At 36.4% G+C, this 23,290-nt stretch overlaps 1 protein-coding gene across 11 annotated transcripts in view; it reads left to right on the top strand.

Moving 5' to 3' along the window:
- ANKRD17 (ankyrin repeat domain 17) overlaps positions 1-23,290 on the top strand; it is a 159,229-nt gene that overhangs the window by 127,778 nt on the left and 8,161 nt on the right. For 10 of the 11 annotated variants that reach the window (XM_089912030.1, XM_022599575.2, XM_022599574.2 and 7 more), the window contains 6 exons: positions 2,361-2,532; positions 3,676-4,123; positions 4,784-4,939; positions 6,725-6,874; positions 8,227-9,863; positions 16,337-16,534. In XM_089912030.1, coding sequence (XP_089768156.1) covers positions 2,361-2,532; positions 3,676-4,123; positions 4,784-4,939; positions 6,725-6,874; positions 8,227-9,863; positions 16,337-16,534 — 2,761 coding nt within the window. The remainder of the gene's footprint in view (positions 1-2,360; positions 2,533-3,675; positions 4,124-4,783; positions 4,940-6,724; positions 6,875-8,226; positions 9,864-16,336; positions 16,535-23,290) is intronic. The other variant, XM_089912033.1, reaches the window with a different exon arrangement.

The following is a 23,290-nucleotide window of genomic DNA, read 5'->3' as shown; positions in this document are numbered from 1 at the left end:
TCTTCCTTTTTTTTTTTTTTGCGGTACGCGGGCCTCTCACTGTTGTGGCCTCTCCTGTTGCGGAGCACAGGCTCTGGACACGCAGGCTCAGCGGCCATGGCTCACGGGCCCAGCCGCTCCGCGGCATGTGGGATCCTCCCAGACCAGGACACGAACCCGTGTCCCCTGCATCAGCAGGTGGACTCTAAAGCACTGCGCCACCAGGGAAGCCCTAGTTTTTCTATTTTTAAAAGTTCTTCCCCCCTCTTGAATACCAATCACAATTATTTCTTACCACTGGACACATTTTAAAAATCAAGCAAAATTAATAATTCATCTGGCCGAGCCAAAAGTCTTAAACCTCACTTGTTATTTTTATCCCCCCAAATCTATTTCCTGGCTTTTTTTCCATACAGATGTGATATAGATGAAATATCAGTTTTATTATTCCTGATTCTAAATTGGAGAGGCTTAGTATCTATCTGTAGCCACAGGTGCTTTGAAAATGTTTCTTTGGCACACCCTTCACCCTCCTTTCTACTCCTTCTCTTCCCTTTACACTTAGCTATTTATTTCTTGAAAGTCAGCAAAACAGATCAACCCCAGGCCTCCCTCACTGGAGCTCAGGCAGAGATGTAGAAAGTATACGGATCCTGAGGACAGGAGCTTAGCTACATTAAAGCAAGGCTGAATGAGCTGAGCCATACACGCTCAGTTCCTTCTTTCAAACTCACCAATCAGGTAGTACTCCTTCCTTGCAGTGAACTAGGGTGTGAAGGTCACCAATTACTGTTTTCTTCTCAGTCCTTTGGAAAGGTCAAAAGCTGCTCCCTTACTGGTCTTCAGAGGAAACTTGGGTACTTCTGGAAGACCAGCAAAAATTTCTAGGGGGTAGGTACTATGCAGACAGTTTTTATATCTCCAGTTTCCATTTGTGTTCTTTCCTAAAATCCATCTGCTTGAGAAAGTATCTGGTGTTCTATAGATTCTCCTTAATTATTTACCTTTTCGGAAACAAAAGTCATATCTCTTACCCAAGAGAATGTAATTATGGTGCATTGCCCCAGGGTGTGAAAACTTTCAAGGTGGGCAAAACCTTTTAGGCACCCAACAAGGATTATTTCAAAAGGGAGGAGGAGTGTCTAGCAAAAGCTAGAGACTTAAAAAGTCAGACTCTTTCTCAAGAAAAGTAAGTCTGATTTGGCTTATAAGTTTGTCTTTAAGGGCTGCTTTCAGTAGTTAGGATATTGTGACATTTTCCATAAACTAAGTATCATTGTTTTGACACATATTTAAAATATACATAAAATATATAGAAAGCTAGATTATATCAAGGAATATGTACTTTGAAAATGTCATTTAGAGAACATGCAAACAAAAGAGTTTGTAGATGATTTTACCATTTTATGAGCCAAAGAGGAAAATTTAATAGTTAAAATAGCTTATTAAGAGATGTTATTGGACTTTAAAACTTATTCCTAGTTTTTTTGACTGTGAAAGTAATATGTATCCAGTTTAACAAATAGAAACAATGTACAGTTATATAAAGTAAAATTGAAAGTCACCATCTTTCTGCTACTTCTTGTCCAAGCCCATGCTCTAGAGGTAATCACTAGTAAACCTTTGATTTGTATCCTGGATAGATTCACATAAAGCACCGCCCCCCCACCCCCACCACCAAATGAGATCATTGGTTTGCAATTTGCCTTTTTTTTCCTAGCAAATGTAAATTGTGAGCATTTTCCCAGGTATACATTTATAACTTTTAATGGCTGCCTAGTATTCTGTGAATGTATACTCTTGTTAACTTCTCCCCACCCCATGGATTTACCTAGCTTCCATTTACTAGTATTGTAATCAACTTTGCAATGGAAAGTATTGAGCCTATATTTTTCCACTAGAGTAGTCATTTTATAGAATATATTCTTAGGATAAGCACTTTGTAATTTTCATAGGAGGCTTTCAAATTACCTTTCTAAAAATGTTAATGTTTATACTGACAGCAGTGTAGGGAAGAATTCATTTTTCCAAACTTTTGCTAGCTGATATCTTTTTTAATTTTCCCAAATTAATGAACAAAACATGGTAGCTTGTTATTTTAATTTATATTTCCATAGTGATTATGAAGTTATGTATATCTTTATCATTCATCCATTTTGAAATTAGGTTGTCTTTATCATTAATTTGATCTTGACATTTAAAAATATTATTTTCTCTTTACAGTGATTTGAGTATGATCTTGATCAAACAATGAATTGAACTAAGATGACTTTGAATTGTATGGTATCCCAGTACCCTTAATGATAAAATGACATTATGTGACAACTTTTTTCCAAGGTAAATTCCAGTGTTGTAATTCTGTTTTATTGATTCTTTAACAGTTAAGGGAAGAAAGCCGGAGGCTGGCTTTGGCTGCAAAAAGAGAAAAGAGAAAGGAGAAGAGAAGAAAGAAAAAAGAAGAACAAAGAAGAAAACTAGAAGAGATTGAAGCCAAAAATAAAGAAAACTTTGAACTCCAAGCTGCTCAAGAAAAAGAAAAGCATAAAGTTGAAGGTATTTTCTCTAAACCATCTAATTTGTTTCATGTAATACATTCTACTCAAAATTATATTTCCTTAAATATCAGTAACTTAAGGTGAAAAAAGATCTCTACGTTATTAAGGCCTAAAGTGTTCATATGCTATTTTCATTTTTTGACTTCTTCCCAGCTTTTTATTATAAAGAATTTCAAACCTACACACAAGTTGAAAGAATAATGAAACAAACACCTGAAATACCCTTCACCTAATTTAAAAATAAACATTTTACTATATTTGCTTTATCTTTTTCTCTAAATATACATACATAGTTTTTTCCTAAGCAGTCTGAAAGTAAATTGCAGACATCTGACATTGCACCTATAAAACATCAGCACACATCCAAGGAATGACATTTGCTTACATAATTGCAATACCATTTATAATACCTTAAAAATTTAACAGTAATTCCATAATTTCATCTACAGCCAAGACCATATTCAGATTTTTCTTAAATGAGGGAATTATTTTTAACTACGTTCTAAATAAAAAATTATTTGAGATGAGGATATTGTTAGAAAGAACCATTGTCATTAAACCACCAAATATTTATGCTGTGTGTGTGTGTTAATTTCCCCCTCCTCCAGCCTTTTATTTTGAAAAATTTCAAACTACAGAAAAGTTTAAGGATTAGTATAATGAACGCCTGTAAGTCACCTAGATTCATATAACATTTTGGCACATTTGTTTATCTTTTTTCCTCTCTCTTTTTTTGAATAGTCTTATATATGTTGTACACATCATACGAAATTACCCCTAAATACTTGAGCAGTGTTTCCCAGAAAAAGAACATTATTTTACATAACCACAATAACATTATTACACTTAAGAAATTTAATAATTATGTAATAATATGTAATATACGGTACATATTCATATTTCCCTAAGTGTCCCTGAAATATTTTTTATAACTGCCTACTGTGCGTTGTTTAGAACTTAGGGACAGAGAGAATAGATCAATCATATCCATCTCATTACCAGTGAATGCTGGAATGACTGATAACTTTATATCTAATAGTAGTAGTAAAGTAAATTCAGCATTTATTTTTGTCCAGTGCTTAAACCTAAATATATGCCAAGAACGCTAGAACTTGCTAATTCAGTATTGCTACTTCTACAGATGAGCCTGAAGTCTTGACAGAGCCTCCAAGTGCCACAACCACTACTACCATAGGTATATCTGCAACCTGGACCACTTTGGCAGGTTCCCATGGTAAAAGAAACAATACCATAACTACAACCAGTTCAAAGAGGAAAAACAGGAAAAATAAAATTACTCCAGAAAATGTTCAAATTATATTTGATGATCCACTACCAATCTCATACAGTCAGCCAGAGAAGGTGAATGGAGAGTCCAAGAGCAGCAGTACCAGCGAGAGTGGAGACAGTGATAACATGAGAATTTCCAGTTGCAGTGATGAAAGCAGTAACAGCAACAGCAGCCGAAAGAGTGACAATCATTCACCTGCTATGGTCACCACCACTGTGACCAGCAAGAAGCAGCCATCAGTTCTGGTTACATTTCCAAAGGAGGAGAGAAAATCTGTTTCTGGCAAGGCTTCAGTAAAGTTAGTTTCAGTTTTCATTTTCATGATTTATAGTATCATTATGAAATACTTCGTTGCTGAATTGTTTAGTAAAGCAGGCAGATGAACAACTGACAAAATAAGGGTTTGTCTTTGTTCTAAAGAAGGCAAGATTTCATTTGAATTAAAGAATTACTGTGGGGCTTCCCTGGTGGCGCAGTGGTTGAGAGTCTGCCTGCCGATGCAGGGGACATGGGTTCGTGCCCCGGTCCGGGAAGATCCCACATGCCGCAGAGCGGCTGGGCCTGTGAGCCATGGCCACTGAGCCTGCGCGTCCGGAGCCTGTGCTCCGCAGTGGGAGAGGCCACAACAGTGAGAGGCCCGTGTACCGCAAAAAAAAAAAAAAGAATTACTGTGTAATTTCTTCATTTTGGTTGTTAAACTTAACCCATGAAAAGTATTAATTATGGTTTCTCAGGGATTATTATTGTATTTCAGTTCTGCTAAATTTGACCTCTAGATAATATCTTCTTAAAATTGGCCCTTCATATTATGCTAAGTATTGAAAAGTGAAAAATAAGTTTCTCATTTATTCATCATAGTATTCTTAAAATAAAGAATAAAATCATGTAGTAGATTGCCTTTATCATTAAAAATTCTACATCTCTTCTATATTTAATGTGTTTTTCCTCCCTGTTAAAGATTGTCAGAGACTATCAGTGAAGTGACCAGTAATTCTCTTTCCACTTGCACAAAATCTGGTCCATCTCCCCTTTCCTCTCCAAATGGGAAATTAACAGTAGCAAGTCCTAAGCGTGGACAAAAGAGGGAAGAAGGATGGAAAGAAGTTGTAAGAAGGTGACTGATTATTTCTTTGATTGTTTTTCTCATTTTTATATGTGCTCTATTTCACAATGAAGCATAGTTTACCTTACAGTTAAATTCCCCTAACTCTTCCAGAGGTTGCAAACAAACTGGTGGCCCAAGGCTGCATCTGGCCAACAGAGACGACCTATACTATATTTTAGATGGAAAAAAAAAGTGTATGTTAACACTTTTAAAATTGAGAAATTTTACATAAAAAGTTAGATCATTGTGGTGCCTGCTTGACCCCCATAGGTATTGGTATTTGGTAGTGAGCTAATTTATTCAAGGTGATAGATTGTCTTGTTCAGCTTTGTAACCTCAGAGCCCAACATGTAGTGTCTACTACATACTTGTAAATATTTGGAGAATGAATTAAGTATTGGTTTTAAACTATTCTTCAAATCATAGGATACCTTTATTTCAGGGGTTTTAGGACTAAAATGTTTTGCTTGGAATTTTAAAAAAGTATGTATTAAAAAGTAAAACAACATCCCAGAAACTAAAAGGTGGTAAGATACCACAGACCTAGAAAGGATGTGATCCATTATAAATCTTTGATAACCTATTTTAAGGAACTCTCCAGAAATTCCATCAAAAAAATTAAACTCTTGATTGTTTTAAAACAAAATCTGTAGTGAACCAAGCTTATTACTGTTAATCTCAAGATGTACTGTACATTTTTTATCTTATTTTGGGCCAACACTTCCCCTCAACCCCCATCTCTATCTTTATCTCTTTCTCTGTCTCACACACATTCTTTTGAACTAACTGAAATCACAACATCAGAATACTTTCTGTACAAAAATAAGAGAATTCAGTTTTCCTGCATGTATTTTATATTGTAGTATGCAAGCAAATTCTTAACTAACTTAAAATAATGATCACTGACTGATTATTATGTTCTTTAGGGAAAAAGGAATTATTAAGTAACTTAGTTATGTATACAAAAGGGCAGGGATCATACCTTACCATTTAAAAAAATAACGTATAATTTCATATTTAATCTATTCTAAATAAATAATTTACTTATTCATTGAAGCACAGTTGGCTCCTTCTTATTGAGAGTTATCCTGTTTTTCTTTTAGAAGTATTCTTTAATTTAGACTTGTCAGAAATTTATATCTACCTTTCCTGAATCTGAATGTTTAAAATTGTAATGTAATTTTGTAGGTGTTAGGTGGGTTTTGCTTTTTTGGAATTCCAGCAGGCTTTTCTCTTTCCTCACACAACTAAACGTCCCTTAGCAAGTTTCCATATTTGTGGATAATCATGTTAATGACTCTAGAAGAATGCAGGGCAACAATGAATTTTTAGTATCATCCTTTCAGTTATATATTAGGGAATAAAAACAAGAATATGAGTCAAACACCCAAAGGTACCCACAAGAAGCCTTTCTTGACTCCTTGGGGTAGATTAGATGCCCCAACCAATGTGTCTTTATGATACCCTATTAGAGCACTTACAACATCGTGTTGTAGTTTTCTTACTTGGTTTCTACATAGTCAGTATATGTAGGCAGGAACCCCTGTCTTTTATTTGCCATTAGTATTTGCATTAACACAGCGTATATCTACATGTATGTGCATCACAGATATTAATGAAGGACGAAAGTCAGAAAAGCAAACAGTTTTTGGTAATGAGATGAGAAGCTGTGGTAAAGCTCACTCTCTCTTTCTCTTTTCTTTACAGGAACATATTTTAGTAATAATTCTTATTTGAATTGTAACCACTGATAATTATGATTTATCTTAATTTATTTTTGCAACTGTTAAACAGGTCAAAGAAAGTATCTGTTCCATCAACTGTGATATCCAGAGTGATTGGAAGAGGAGGCTGTAACATTAATGCTATTCGGGAGTTCACTGGTGCACACATAGATATTGATAAGCAGAAAGACAAGACAGGAGACCGGATAATAACTATAAGGCAAAATTTTGTCTCTTACGGTTTTTTTCTTTTGTATTTTATTGCACTAGAGCTTAATTATCAGTATATATAAGCATTTGAGTTTTCAATGGAACTTTGTATTTAACAGCATACTTTTTTAAATGGGAATTTGATTCGTGTTTAAGATAACCTTTACAGTTTTCTTTTTCTTATTTATATGCTCTTATGAAGTATTTCAAAGGGCTTTAAAGGAATTTTTCTTTTGTGTGTGTATGACAAAGGCTTGAATAATCTTTTCCTTATATAAACTTTTAATATGACATTCTTAAAAGCTTTTTAAGAAGGAATGGGTTTCTAACACATTCTAATCTGTAGTTTTCCATCTTTCCCTTAAATTAGCATTTGAGATTTGTTATTCTGAGATTGTATCCTTAGAATATGAGCTCAGTAATAGGTTTAAATCTGAAGTGGATATTTGTTTTAAATTGAATACTTGAACATGTCTGTGCCTGAATACACTTAGAGTAAAGATGATATTCTAAGAAATCATAAATTTGGTTGTGAGAGACAGGTGCCCTTCCCAGTAATAGAAGGACAGATAGTTTTTTAGCCTGCCTCAAGAGGAAGGAAGCAATTAACCAGCTCTGTTTTGCACTTATCCCCTTCTCCTATCTTGTTTATCCCTCCCCTGGGATAGGTGTAGTCACAACTTGCCTTATCCAGAGAAGAGGGGAAGTAGATACCCTTTATAAGTATTTTTTCCCCTTAGGGTCTCCATAAGGCTTTCCTTTCAATCAAATATTTTCCTGAACATCCAAGACTGGGGTTTGACCTTATGGCCATCGTTGTAATTATCAGGATTCTTCTCTCATTTTGAGACATCTGTCCAAAAGAGTTATAATAATCACTCTACTAATAGAGAAACCACTAATAAATATAAATGGGGTCATCTCAGCTACCAGGATTTAAAATAAAATACTATTTTCTTAGTGGTATTATTTTTCTTGCTTATTTGTACTGCTTTTAATATTGATCAGCTGTTTAACTTCATGGTAACAATATGGATTACGTAGGATTTTAAGTGCAGTGCTTTTCCTGTCTAGAATGTATTTCACAGTAGGAAGATGATTGTTTAGTCTGAGGAAACAATAGTGAAATTAAATTTTTGGGAAAAGAAGTCATTTACTTTTCCTTTGAAAAATATCGTGGTGTGTCAGGACAGTTTATTGCTTTGTTTGCATAATACCTCAAAAATAGTCAGAAAATTGCTTCTTAACTTTTATCTGTTCTCTGTATGTGTGTACATACACATACACACATGAATTAATTTAGGCTTTACATATTAAAAAGGGGAAATTGGACCTAATTTTTTTTTTTTTGTCAACTTATAGGGGTGGCACTGAATCAACAAGACAAGCAACTCAGTTGATCAATGCTCTGATCAAGGATCCAGACAAAGAAATTGATGAACTTATTCCAAAGAATCGTTTGAAAAGCTCCTCAGCAAATTCCAAAATTGGGTCATCAGCACCTACCACCACTGCTGCTAACAGTTCCTTAATGGGAATTAAAATGACGACTGTAGCTCTGTCATCAACATCTCAAACTGCCACAGCACTCACTGTGCCTGCAATTTCTTCTGCATCTACTCACAAAACCATTAAGAACCCAGTGAATAATGTGAGGCCTGGTTTTCCAGTTTCTCTCCCATTAGCATATCCTCCTCCACAGTTTGCACATGCTTTGCTTGCTGCTCAGACTTTCCAGCAGATCCGTCCACCAAGGTTGCCCATGACGCACTTTGGAGGTACTTTTCCACCAGCTCAATCCACTTGGGGTCCTTTTCCTGTCAGGCCTTTGAGCCCTGCCAGAGCTACTAACTCGCCTAAGCCTCACATGGTGCCTCGCCATAGCAATCAGAATAGCAGTGGTTCTCAGGTGAATTCAGCAGGTTCTTTAACTTCAAGTCCAACAACTACAACCAGTTCATCAGCTTCAACGGTGCCTGGTACATCTACAAATGGCAGTCCAAGTTCACCTTCTGTTAGAAGGCAGCTTTTCGTCACAGTTGTGAAGACATCCAATGCCACCACAACAACAGTCACAACCACAGCAAGTAACAACAGCACTGCACCCACAAATGCCACATATCCTATGCCTACTGCCAAAGAACACTACCCAGTATCATCCCCATCTTCCCCATCACCACCAGCCCAGCCAGGAGGGGTTTCTAGAAACAGCCCTTTGGATTGTGGAACAGCATCTCCAAATAAAGGGGCATCTTCCTCTGAACAGGAAGCAGGTAGTCCACCAGTAGTAGAAACAACAAACAGTAGACCTCCAAACAGCAGCAGTTCTTCTGGGAGTTCATCAGTTCATTCTACTCAGCAGCAACCTCCGGGATCTGTTTCTCAGGAGCCAAGACCACCTCTTCAGCAGTCTCAGGTTCCTCCCCCGGAAGTTAGAATGACTGTTCCTCCTTTAGTAACAACAAGTTCTGCTCCAGTGGCGGTGCCTTCTACTGCCCCAGTGACTTACCCTATGCCTCAGACACAAATGGGATGCTCCCAGCCTCCGCCTAAAATGGAACCCCCTGCTATTAGACCACCCTCTCATGGCACAGCTGCCCCTCACAAGAATCCAGCTCCTGTGCAAAATTCATCTGTTGCAGTCCTCAGTGTCAATCACATTAAAAGACCTCACAGTGTTCCCTCTTCTGTCCAGCTACCTTCGACCTTAAGTACACAAAGTGCTTGTCAAAATTCAATACATCCAGCAAATAAGCCTATTGCTCCCAATTTCAGTGCCCCCTTACCATTTGGGCCCTTTAGCACATTGTTTGAAAATAGCCCTACTTCTGCTCATGCCTTCTGGGGAGGATCTGTTGTTTCATCTCAGTCAACACCAGAATCTATGCTATCAGGAAAATCCTCATATTTGCCAAATTCAGATCCTTTACATCAGTCTGATACTTCCAAAGCTCCAGGTTTTAGACCACCATTACAGAGACCTGCTCCAAGTCCCTCAGGTAAGTTTGTATTTTCTGACATTCTGCAGCTGCTCATTTATACAAATGATGTTGAAACTCTTGGTTATTTTCTAATACTTTTACTCTGTGACTGGGTCAGATAGACAGACAGTAGTACTTATTCAAATGCTATTGTATTGACTGTGTCTAGAATGGCATTATTATTTTTTAAATCTTTTTAGAAGCTGTAATGGATTTTTATCTTAAATTTACTATAAATAAATTTATTCATCAGGTATATTTTTCTCTCTCAAAGTAAAGAAAAGGGGACTTCCCTGGTAGTCCAGTGGTTAAGACTCTACACTCCCAATGCAGGGGGCCCGGGTTCCATCCCTGGTCAGGGAAATAAATCCCACATGCCACAGCTAAGACCAGGAACAGCCAAATAAATAAATAAAAATATTTTAAAAATAAATAGATTTTAAAAGTCTCTCTTTTTTTTTTTTTTTTTTTGCGGTACGCGGGTCTCTCACTGTTGTGGCCTCTCCCGTTGTGGAGCACAGGCTCCGACGCACAGGCTTAGCGGCTGTGGCTCACGGGCCCAGCCGCTCCATGGCATGTGGGATCTTCCCAGACCAGGGCACGAACCCGTATCCCCTGCATCAGCAGGCGGACTCTCAACCACTGCGCCACCAGGGAAGCCCCTCATTTTAATTTAATAAGATAATGCTATCAAAAGTTTGCTTTTAGTTCAAATAAAAAATTATTACCAAAGATTTTTAAATTTTGATTTCACTTCCGACTGTCTTTTTTGTTTTAAAAATAATGAGAAAAATACAGAGATACATAGTTCAAAAGGGTAGGCACTAACTATATGTGCTATTTAAATTTAATAAAATTAAAAATTCATCTCAGTCAAACTGCCCATTTTTAAAATTTTTTCCCAGTTTTGTTGAGATGTAATTGATGTACATCACTGTATATGAGTTTAAGGTGTAGAGCATAATGGTTTGACTTACATACATTGTGAGATAATTGCGGCAGTAAATTTAGTTAGCATTCATCATCTCCTATAGATACAATTTTTTAAAAAAAAGAAAAAAGAAAAAATATTTTTCCTTGTGATGAGAGCTCTTAGGATTTAGTCTCTCTTAACAGCTTTCCTATGTATCATACAACAGTGTTAACTACCGTTACTATGTTGCACATTACATCTCTAATACTTACTTATCTTGTAACTGGAAGTTTGTACCTTTTGACCACCTTCCTCCAATTCCCCCCCACCCCACCTCCACCTCTAGTAACCACAAATCTGATCTCTTTTTCTATGAGTTTGTTTGTTTGAGATTCCACATATAAGTGAGATCATACAGTTTTTGGCTTTCTCTGTCTGACTTATTTTACTTAGCATTATGCCCTCATGGCCCATCCATTTTGTCAGAAATGGCAGGATTTCCTCGTGTTTTTTTGTGTTTTTTTATGACTAAATAATATCCCATTGTGTGTGTGTATGTGTGTGGTATGTATACATATATGTATACATACCACAGCTTCTTTATCCATTCATCCATGGATGGATACTTAGGTTTTTTCCATGTCTTAGCTATCGTATATAATGCTGTTACGAACATGGAAGTGTAGGTATCTTTTTGAGTTAGTGTTTGTGTTTCTTTTGGATATAGTTCCAGAAGTGGAATTGCTGGATCATGTGGTAGTTCTATTTTTAGTTTTCTGAGGATCCCCCTTATTGTTTTCCATTGTGGCTGTAGGCTGGTCATATTTCAAGTGCTTCCTTGTTAAGCACATAATGGCTGGTAGCTGCAATATTGGAGAGCCCAGATACTGAACACATCTGTTAACATAAAAAGTTCTGTTAGACAGTGCTGATACCTAAAGAGGATCTAAAGATCTGGTTTTGAGTGACTGCTTTTTCTTTTTTAACTTTTTACTTTGAAATATTTTTAGAGTTATAGAAGACATCTATAATTAACCCCAATTTCCCCTAAGTAAACATTCTTACACCATATATTTATTAAAACTAAGAAATTAATATTGGTACAGTACAATTAACTGGACTACAGACTTTATTCAGATTCCACAGTTTTTCCAATAATGTTCTTTTTCTGTTGCAGTGTCCAGGATACCAAGTTGCATTTTGAGCTTTGTGGTTTTGTTGTTTTTTTTGTTTTTTTTTTTTTGCGGTACGCGGGCCTCTCACTGTTGTGGCCTCTCCCGTTGCGGAGCACAGGCTCCGGACATGCAGGCTCAGCGGCCATGGCTCACGGGCCCAGCCGCTCCGCGGCATGTGGGATCTTCCCGGACTGGGGCACGAACCCGTGTCCCCTGCATCGGCAGACGGACTCTCACACTGCGCCACCAGGGAAGCCCAAGCTTTGTGTTTTAATATGAATATTTCAAATAATTAAAAATAATTTCATTGAGTTATTTGTAGTGAGGTGGATGGACCTAGAGTCTGTCCTAGAGAGTGAAGAAATTAGAAAGAGAAAAACAAATACTGTATGCTAAAAACAAATACTGTATGCACGTATATATAGAATTGGGAAAAAAATGTGGTTCTGTAGAACCTAGGGGCAGGACAGGAATAAAGACGTAGATGTAGAGAATGGACTTGAGGACATGGGGAGGGGGGAAGGGTAAGCTAGGACTAAGTGAGAGAGTGGCATGGACATATATACACTACCAAATGTAAAATAGATAGCTAGTGGGAAGCAGCTGCATAGCACAGGGAGATCAGCTCGGTGCTTTGTGACCACCTAGAGGGGTGGGATAGGGAGGGTGGGAGGGAGATGCAAGAGGAAAGAGATATGGGGAAATATGTATATGTATAGCTGATTCACTTGTTATAAAGCAGAAACTAACACACCATTGTAAAGCAGTTATACTCCGATAAAGATGTTAAAAAAAAGTCTACCATTAAAGCAATAATAAAATAAAAATAAAGATAATTTCATGCTAGAGATAGACAAACTATGGTCCATGTGCCAAGTATGGCACCTGATTTTACATTTGTGGGTTTTTTTAATTGAGTTATAACAATTATGTAAGATTTAAAATTTTTTTTTTTAATTTTTAAAAAGAATAATATGTGACACAAAAAATAGTACATTCGGAACTTCCCTGGTTGTCTCGTGGTTAAGAATCCGCCTTCCAGTGCAGGGAATGTGGGTTCAGTCCCTGGTCGGGGAACTAAGATCCCACATGCCACGGGGCAACTAAGTCCTGGTGCTGCAGTTAGAGAGCCCACGCACTCTGGAGCCCGTGCGCCACAACTACAGAGAAGCCCACGTGCCGCAACTAAGACTCGATGCAGCCAAAAATAAATAAATAAATAAATTTAAAAAAATAAAATAGTGCATTCGAATTTCAGTGTTCATAAATAAAAGTTTTATTGAAATACATCTATGCCCATTCATTTACATATTGTGTTATGGCTGCTTCCATGCTCTGCTGACAGGCTAAAAATATTTATTATTTAGCCCTTTACAGAAAGGTTGCCAACTTGTTATGTGTTATTGAAGAGATGACATTCTGGGACTAAAAATTTCTAAATAGAATGGGAACTGATTGTTATTTTTACCTATTTCTATAACACATAAATATAATGTAAAGAACATGGTCAGTAAATATTTCCTTGCTGGGGGTTGATTGAAATATTTTCATGTACTTTCAAAAACACTTTCTCTTAATACTAAATAGAATCAATATAATTTGGTTGTAAAAGCTTCATATGCTAATTAGTACATTGGAAATGCTTTTACTTTTTTCATTTTTTTATTTTTAAAAAAGTTTTATTGGAGTGTGGTTGATTTACAGTGTTATGTTAGTTTCAGGTTACAGCAAAGTGAATCCGTTATACGTATATCCACTCTTTTTTGGATTCTTTTCCCATATAGGCCATAACAGAGCATTGAATAGAGTTCCCTGTGCTATACAGTAGGTTCTTATTAGTTATCTATTTTTTGTCTAATAGTGTGTATATGTCAATCCCAATCTCCCAATTTGTCCCTCCCTGCCCCTTACCCCCTGGTAACTGTAAGTTTGTTCTCTACATCTGTAACTCTATTTCTGTTTCATAGATAAGTTCATTTGTACTCTTTTTTTAGATTCCACATATAAGCAGTATATGATATTTGTCTTTCTCTGACTTCACTCAGTATGACAATTTCTAGGTTCATTGATGTTGTTGCAAATGGCATTATTTCGTTCTTTTTTATGGCTGAGTAATATTCCATTGTATATATGTACCACATCTTCTTTGCCCATTCTTCCATTGATGGACATTTAGGTTGCTTCCATATCCTGGCTATTGTAAACAGTGCTGCAGTGAACATTGGGCTGCACGTATCTTTTCAAATTACAGTTTTCTCTGGATATATGCCCAGGAGTGGGATTGCTGAATCATATGGTAGCTCTGCTTTTAGTTTTTTAAGGAACCTCCATACTGTTCTCCGTAGTGGCTGTACCAATTTACATTCCCACCAACAGCGTAGGCCGGTTCCATTTTCTCCACACCCTCTCCAGCATTTATTGTTTGTAGATTTTTTGATGATGACCATTCTGAATGGTATGAGGTGATACCACACTGTAGTTTTGACTTACATTTCTCTAATAATTAGTGATGTTGAGCATTTTTTCATGTGATTTTAGCCATCTGTATGTCTTCTTTGAAGAAATGTCTATTTAGATCTTCTGCCCATTTTTCAATTGGGTTGTTTGTTTTTTTTGATATTGAGCTGCATGAGCTGTTTGTATATTTTGGGGATTAATTGGAAATGCTTTTATATTTCATTTTTGTAGAGTTGGAATTTAGTGAAAATACTTCACTTTTCAAAAAATGTGAAATCTAGGTAATGTGTTAAGAAAGACTAAAATTAAGATTTAGAGAAAAAAAAATAAATTCTCGTTTTGTGGAAAAGCATAGAAAAAAGCCGTGCTCCATCGGGAGGTAAGGTTTTGGGGTGTACAGTTGATTAGAGCCAAAATTAGCAATGAAGTTTAACTTAAGAGTCTATCAGAGGGAAGTATTAGATTCAGGTCAACATAGGCATGTTTGCCTTTACAGCTATACCGCTATTTCTACACCCTAGAAATTAACATTAATTCAGTAATAGCGCCCAATATGTAGTACCATCATCCCAAATATACCCTTTATGCCTGTATGTTTCTTTTTTTTCTCCTTTTGATCCAACCAATCAAGATTCACACATTGCTTTTGGCTATTATGTCTCTTTGATCTCCCACAGTCTAAAACATCTCACCACCTTCTTTTGTTCTTCTTGACATTGAATCCTTTGAAGAGTCCAGTTGTACTGAAGAATGTCCTGCATTTCAGATTCACCTGTTTTCTCAATCTGTGGTTACATTCTGGTTAAACATTTCTAGCAGAAACATCAGATAGGTAATGTTTGAATCTCACACTGCATTGTATCAGGAGGCACTCAGTGACAGATTGTCCTTCTCTTATCTATGGAAAGCATGGCCACTTAGTTAAGATGCTGATTGTCAGATCTCTCTATTATAAAAGTATAGCTACAGGGGCTTCCCTGGTGGCACAGTGGTTGAGAGTCCACCTGCTGATGCAGGGAACACGGGTTTGTGCCCCGGCCCGGGAAGATCCCACATGCCGTGGAGCGGCTGGGCCCGTGAGCCATGGCCACTGAGCCTGCACGTCCGGAGCCTGTGCTCCGCAACAGGAGAGGCCACAACAGTGAGAGGCCCGCGTACCACAAAAAAAAAAAAAAAAAAAAGTATAGCTACAATCTCTTTTTTTCTCCTATAGTTTTTTTTTGGTTTGTTTTTAGTTTTGTGGGGTTTTTTCGGTTTTGTTTTTGTTTTTTTATTTTAGTAGCACTCTTAAGTTCACAGCAAAATTGAGAGAAAAGTACAGGGGTTTTCCATATACCCCCTGCCTTCACACAGGCATAGCCTCCTTTATTACTACATCCCACTTCAGAATGGTATTTTTGTTACAGTTGATGAACCTACAGTCACACAACCTTATCAAAGTCTGTAGTTTACATGAGGGTTCATTCTTGGTGCTGTATATTCTGTGGGTTTGAACAAAAGTCTAGTATAGTAACCATTATACTATCATCCAGAGTATTTTCAGTGCCCTAAAAATCCTTTGCGGTTTGCCTACTCATCCCTCCCTTCCCCATACGTTTTTAAAGGTAAAATTTTATACAACTCCTTGGCCACTAAACCTATTTAAATTCTAGTGTTAATATTAAATCTATATGTATTCTATAATAAGTAATAAAATGTCAGAATTAAAATTAAATGTAAAATGTTTTCCTTGGTAATTTCTTTTTCATAGCTATCTTTAGGAAATAAAGGGGGAAATAATGAGTGGAATAATGAGTGGAATGAGTGGAAGAAGTAAGCAAGGAGAAATTTTTTTAATAATCTAAAATATTTTTGGATATATTAGGGACCTCTTGGAATTTTAGGTTTTTCTAATTATATCTCCTAGGGGTAACTATTATAAATTATGATTATCTTCTACATTATAGGTATTGTCAATATGGACTCACCATATGGTTCTGTAACACCTTCTTCTACACATTTGGGAAACTTTGCCTCAAACCTTTCAGGAGGTCAAATGTATGGACCTGGGGCACCCCTTGGAGGAGCACCCACAGCTGCTAACTTTAACAGACAACATTTTTCCCCACTTAGTTTGTTGACTCCATGTTCATCAGCATCAAATGGTGAGTAATATACACTGTAGTTCCAGAGGAAGAGTTTGTCTGTATGTTCCCTTAAAAAACAAAAGGTTTTGGGCTTCCCTGATGGCACAGTGGTTGAGAGTCCGCCTGCCAATGCAGGGGACATGGGTTCGTGCCCCGGTCCGGGAAGATCCCACATGCCGTGGAGCGGCTGGTGCCGTGAGCCGTGGCTGCTGAGCCTACGCGTCCGGAGCCTGTGCTCCGCAACGGGAGAGGCCACAACAGTGAGAGGCCCGCATACCACAAAAAAATCCCCCAAAAGACAAAAGGTTTTAAGTTTTTCAAAGTTTGGGGTCTTTAAGTTTTAAATCTCTTAATAATTTAATTTCTATAAAAATGTAATTTGTATTCATGGCAATCTGAAATCAGGAGGAATTTAAATAGAATTTCCAGGTTTTTAAAGTATTAGAATCAACTTCGGCTCTATCAAACCTAGCATATTGAAGTTAATTTCTAAGAATTAGAAATTTTGAGAATAAAAAATCTTGTTGTATCATCTATTGATATACATTTACTTTCAGGTTTGAGAATATAGCTCCCAAGAAGAAAGATTTGTAGCCTTAAAAGTAGTATAAATATAATGTTCTTTTGGTCTACCTTTAAATCTCATCTATTACATAAATAATACAACTGATTTCACATTACCAGATATGTGATTTTAACTGTAGTCAGCCTTTGAAGCAGTGATCAGATTTTTCAGACCGAGGAAGATCATTCATCATTAGGGAATTCAACTCACATTAAGAGAATTCCATAGTGAGGCTATTATTTGTGGTTATTTATTTATTTAGCAAGGATAAAGACATGAAATTGCTTTCACCTTGAGGAAATTTTAATAAGAATCCATTTTTTTTTAAACTACCAAATTTCTTCTAACAGTGTTAGAGCCCAGTTAATAGAGACTGGTTAACTGAATGAAAGAGTAAAAAAATATTAGTATTTGAGAGATGCATATCAAAGTACATTGCCAGTGAAAGCATGAAGTAAGGTGTAGCATATAGTGAATTTACATATTTATAGTTTTTCTTGTGTTTGTCAAATAACAAGGACTGTCACTTGGAATATTAATTATCCTTGTACAGGTGTCCCTAAGTGAAAAGAAGTGGTTTAAGAAAGAATTCAAAGTGACTGTGATAAAAACATGCCAGAAACAAAGTGAGAAGTATGAAAATAAAGTACGAATGTAAGAAGAAAAAAAGTTTACAGCAGTTGTCATTGAGGATACTTTACCCATCTTTGAAGATAAAGTGAATATACTATAACATAGCTACTTAGCCTGGCTTATCTAAACTAAGCTATTAACAGAACACTGAAACTAAATATAACTCTAAGGAATAACTGATTATGACATTTAAGTCTTAACTCTCTGGCTTATAAGGAAAGGTTATAGCCTCAGTTATTTAAAGCTGTATTCAATGCAACATAAATTTCTGTGTACTAGAGGAATATGGATAACTGTTTTATTTATTTAGTTTATTATAAGGAAGATTGATAGGTATATATTGAATGGAAGGTAATTCACTCTGTATTAAAAATTGGCCTGGGCCTTCCTGGTGGCACAGTGATTAAGAATCCGCCTGCCAATGCAGGGGACACGGGTTCGAGCTCTGGTCCGGGAAGATCCCACATGCTGCGGAGCAACTAAGCCCGTGCACCACAACTACTGAGCCTGTGCTCTAGAGCCCGTGAGCCACAACTACTGAAGTCCACGTGCGTAGAGCGCATGCTCTGCAACAAGAGAAGCCAACGCAATGAGAAGCCTGCACACCGCAACCAAGAGTAGCCTTGCTTGCCGCAGCTAGAGAAATAGAGAAAGCCTGCACACAGCAATGAAGACCCAACACAGCCAAAAATAAATAAATAAATAAATTTATTTATTTATTTAAAAAGTTGGCCAGAAAAAGGGGGGGAATTCCCTGGCAGTCCAGTGGCTAGGACTCCGAGCTTCCATTGCCAGGGGCAAGGGTTCGATTCCTGGTCAGGGAACTGAGATCCCGCAAGCCGCGCCATGTGGTGCAGCAAAAAACAGAAAAAAATGGTACTTTATCCTAATTCAGGGTTCTCTCCCTTTAGGGAGGTGAATTTGAAGAGATTTTAGGGCAAGTTGCAACAATTAAGGAAAAAAAGAAAAAGAAAAGTAAAATATTGAGGATTACCAATGAACTGTTTGTAGTATAGCTAATAACCATATGTTAAATGGTAATAACAATAACAACAGTTAATTTACTGAGGTTTAGATACTTTTCAAGGTAATTTTCCCCCCAGATTGCCTTTGTCAGCAAAATCCTAATATAGACAGTTAGGTGAGCTTAGGCAAGTCATTTCAGTGAACCTCAATTTTCTGATCTGTTAATATCCACCACACTGGATTAGTTTAAGGAGTAAATGGGATAATCTACTATTACTATTGGTCTACTATTATCTACTATTACTACTATTATCTACTGTTATCTACTATTACTGTTGGTCTTTTTTCTTTTTGATGATAATGAACAGTAAGTGTTAGTCCTGTTTTCTAATAGTTTTAGAAATGTACTAATGGAATGGTAACAGAAGAGCAAACATATTTATAAGTAGCCAGTGATTAAAAAGTCTGAAACATAATTTTTGAATGATTTTACCTGCTTAGTTTTTTCTTTGACTCCTCTTAAAATTACTTTTTATTCCTAAGTATAGAACAGATCTGAATCAGTGTCTTCTGAGTATGTTGAGCTGAAACTAAACCGTTATAGGAATAAAAACATCTTCCTTAAAATATCTACATATGGGTGATTCATATTCACCTATTTTTATATAAAAATAAGGATACTCTTTGATTTTCATGTTCATAAAGAAATAGGAATTGGGAGAAAAGGTGTTAAAATTGTAACATCATTGCTATTGAAATGTGTTACCTGAAATTTTTTGGTACTTAATCTTTAAAATAGAGTGGATTCTCAGAAGCAGAGAATGTTTTAATATAAAATAAAACATACTTACTGATACTAATGTTTATTACTTTAGGAAATACATTAGAGATTTTTTTTCCCCTTTTGAACCATGAACCACTCAAGGTAAACATGTTGCATTTGATTATATCTCTAGGGTCTTTAAAGAGTAGCACAAAGAACCCGTGTATATCCCCCCACCCCCACTCACTAATTGTTAACATGTTGCCACATTCCTCCCTTTCCCCACCATGTATCCCTGTGTGTATGAGTGAGTGTGTGTCTGTGTACATGTGTGTGTGTAGAGTATGTGTAGGGATTGTAGGGTTTTTTTCCTGAATCATTTTAGAGTTAGTTGCACATATCAAGCTGATTCCCCTAAATACTCCAAATTATAATATTTTGGAAGAACAAGAACATTCTCTTCCACAACTACAATGCAGTTGTCAATTTCAGCAAATTTTACATTGATACATTATTATTATCTAATGTATAGTCCATATTCACATTTCATCACTTGTCCCAATAATGCCTTTATTACTTCCTCTCATTCAAGATTCAAATCAGTATCACAGATTGCATTTAATTTCCATGTCTTTTTAGTCTCAGAAAATCTGGAACTGTTTCCTTAGCCTTTCTGTATCTTTCAAAGAAAGCTTTTTTTTTTTTTTTTCAGATTATAGGTCAGTTGTTTGGTAAAATGCCTCAGTTTGTTTTTCTGATATTTCTTCATGATTAAGTTTAAGTTATATATTTTTGACACGAATATTAGTATTAGTCAACATTGCACCCTTCTCACTGACATTAGAAGGTATAAAATGTCAGTTTGTGCTATTATTGGTGCTATTAACTTTGATCTCTTGGTTTCACAGATTTCTACACTGTCAAATTGTCATTTTTCCCTTTGTAATTTATAATTAATATGTGGGGAGTTGCTTTGAGACAATTCTTATTCCTCATCAGACTTTCAAGCAGAATATAAGGGAAGGGGGGTGGAGAAGTAGCACTTATCTCAGTAGAAATAATAGTTTTATTTTTGTAACCATGATAATATTTATAAATTTAAAACAAAACCAACCTTGATAAAGGGAAAAACACTAAAATTGAATGTAAATAGAAACAAGTAAACCTATCTGTATTTTAGATTATTAACATAAACCTACTAAAAGAAAAAGAAACAATCCAAAAAACTCTTAAAGACAGTAGTATTTTGTATACCCTTCAGTCTAAAGACAAATAAACTTCAGACAAATCTGCAGTTCTACTTAGGACATTTGTTTTTTTATAATATTATGGATAAACAATTTTAAAACTATATGGGGTATATTGTAAGGTTGAGCAAATGAATAAGTAAAAATATTGATGATGATGTGACCCAGGATTCTCACTGTAAGAAGAGAGAAATATAGAGTAGAGTAAGGCAAGGAAAAACGCCATGGAATTGGATTGGAATTAGAGGATCAATATGAACTCATGATTTTATTTTTTCTTTTATTATTATTTTTAAAAATAAATTTATTTATTTATTTTTGGCTGCAATGGGTCTTGCTGTGAGCGGGCTTTCTCTAGTTGCAGCAAGTACGGGCTACTTTTCGTTGAGGTGCACGGGCTTCTCATTGTAGTGGCTTCTCATATTGCGGAGCATGGGCTCTAGAGCGCAGGCTCAGTAGTTGTGGCACACGGGCTTAGTAGCTCTGCGGCATGTGGGATCTCCCCGGACCAGGGCTTGAACCCGTGTCCCCTGCTTTGGCAGGCGGATTCTTAACCACTGTGCCACCAGGGAAGTCCATGAACTCATAATTTTAAAATGATGTTATGTGTTGCATTGAATCATATAAAATTGCCATTTCGCCACCCCCACCCCCCCAGCACTGCCTGCTGAAAGGGCCTAGAAGCAATGAATTTTCAGTAGCACTAAGCGTATTCAGTGTCCAGATCTGTCTGTTAAATAGTTTACTAAAAGAAACTAGGTCTTCTTGGAGAAATAGCTGATTGGAGAGCTGGGGCAGGGAAAGTATAAGGGGAGCCTGCAAAAATCTTAAGAGTGTCAGAAAGTAATTGAGTGCTCAGATGATTGGGACATGTCAAAAGGACACAGGAGGCGGCTTGAAAGGGGCTCCCACTAGCCAAATTCAGGACAATTTGACCATCAAAATGAATAATGTCAGCTCATTGAATAAAACAAAAACCCATGTTTACATAATGATTGTAAATAAAATTTTAAAATGCAGAAGAGGGAATGTTGCTCCTTACAGTATAATGACAACTCATAAATGTAGAGGAATTATAATTTGAGTCATCATTTTGCAACTGTTAGAATGATTGATTCAGGCAAAACTCTCAGACTTTTTTACCTTTAATACTGAGCTTTTAACTAGTTTGCATTTTCCTTACCTAATGTAAATCTTAATACTTTTTAATGACCATTTAGTTTGTTTCATCTGACTTCTAACTCTTCTTTAGGTAATCTGTTCACATGAGTGTAATTTCATGTTTTTGTTTATTTCTGGTAGTCTTTTAAAATTTTGTTTTTAGTATTTATATTTTTCTTAAAAATTGCCATTCTGGGTGCTGTTGTAGAACAAACCACAGAAGCATGACTTATTTTTCACAATATATGTATCTGCTTTATGTACTTGAACAGGTTTTATCACCACTTCTCCATACATTCCACTTTTCTTTTCCCTCCCCCTCTTTAGGACATCAGGACATGGTATTAGGACTCTGGCAAATTAAGTTGGGATGTGGGGGACATGGGTCCCTTCCTTCAAAAAAAAAAAAAAAAAGAAAGAAAGCAAAGAACCTTCCTTGAGGCCCCCAAACAGCAGATTGGTGATGCCGGAGACCCTTCTGCATATAGTCTGGGCAGAGATCACTTCAGCCCTTATTCCACTCAAACTGCTAAGGTCTATCCTACCAACATTCAACCAGTCCATGCATTGAGTACTGATCACTGGCTCTGGTCTGTGAGTTTCAGGCCTTGGCAAATTTAGTCAGTGGGCCATTTTGACATTCAGTCTTACAAAGCTGTTGTCGGATCAAAAAGCATTAACAGTTTTTTAAGGAAAAAACTAATTTTACATCGTGACTCAGTACACATGTACCTGTGTGTGATTGAAATATATTTACAAAACAATACTTATCCTTACAATATATGTTGCATGCTGGTATTTTGTATTCTGTTTTCTTTAACCTTTAAAACAATTTTTTACGTTAGTCATGACCAACCACATTCATCTCATGATCTACTATAGTTTAATCAACACTGAACTGAAGCATGAAAGTACAGTGTAATTTTCCTGCAGGAGCACTTTTTCCATTTGTAAGTCACATTGCTCTTTCAATTTGAATTCAGGACCCTGTTGTCATTTCAGAACTGAGGTGGATTTACTGAAGCTTCAGTTTCAGGATAATCTTATTTGCAGGGGGCCCTGCCAAGGTCCTGTACCTGATTTTGTATTTGTAGTTTCGCATTCTTTTTCTAAAACAGATTCCCAAGATTATATAGGATCCCACAAAACCTCTAAAACCTTTTTTTTCTCTAATATATGTTAGCATATTTAATAACATGACTCTGATTTAGATTTTGCTTCTTTTTTTCTAATTAAAGAAATTATAATAATTAGAGATGAGAAGAGAAATTATAATTATGCTCTTTTCGTAGCAAGGAATATAGACCGACCCAAGCAATCTCAAGGAAAATGGTATTTACTTTAAGGCTGTGCAGGGCGATCTTCAGAACTGTCCAGGATTTAGTACAGCAACTCTCTATCTCTTTCTGTAGTGGATTTATGATCTCTCACTCATGGTC

Source organism: Delphinapterus leucas, chromosome 5 (genome assembly GCF_059928025.1).
Source record: "Delphinapterus leucas isolate spDelLeu-1000000601 "Yukka" chromosome 5, BTC_Dleu_Yukka2, whole genome shotgun sequence".
NCBI classification, from domain to species: domain Eukaryota; kingdom Metazoa; phylum Chordata; class Mammalia; order Artiodactyla; family Monodontidae; genus Delphinapterus; species Delphinapterus leucas.
This window is presented reverse-complemented; position numbering and strand designations above follow the sequence as displayed.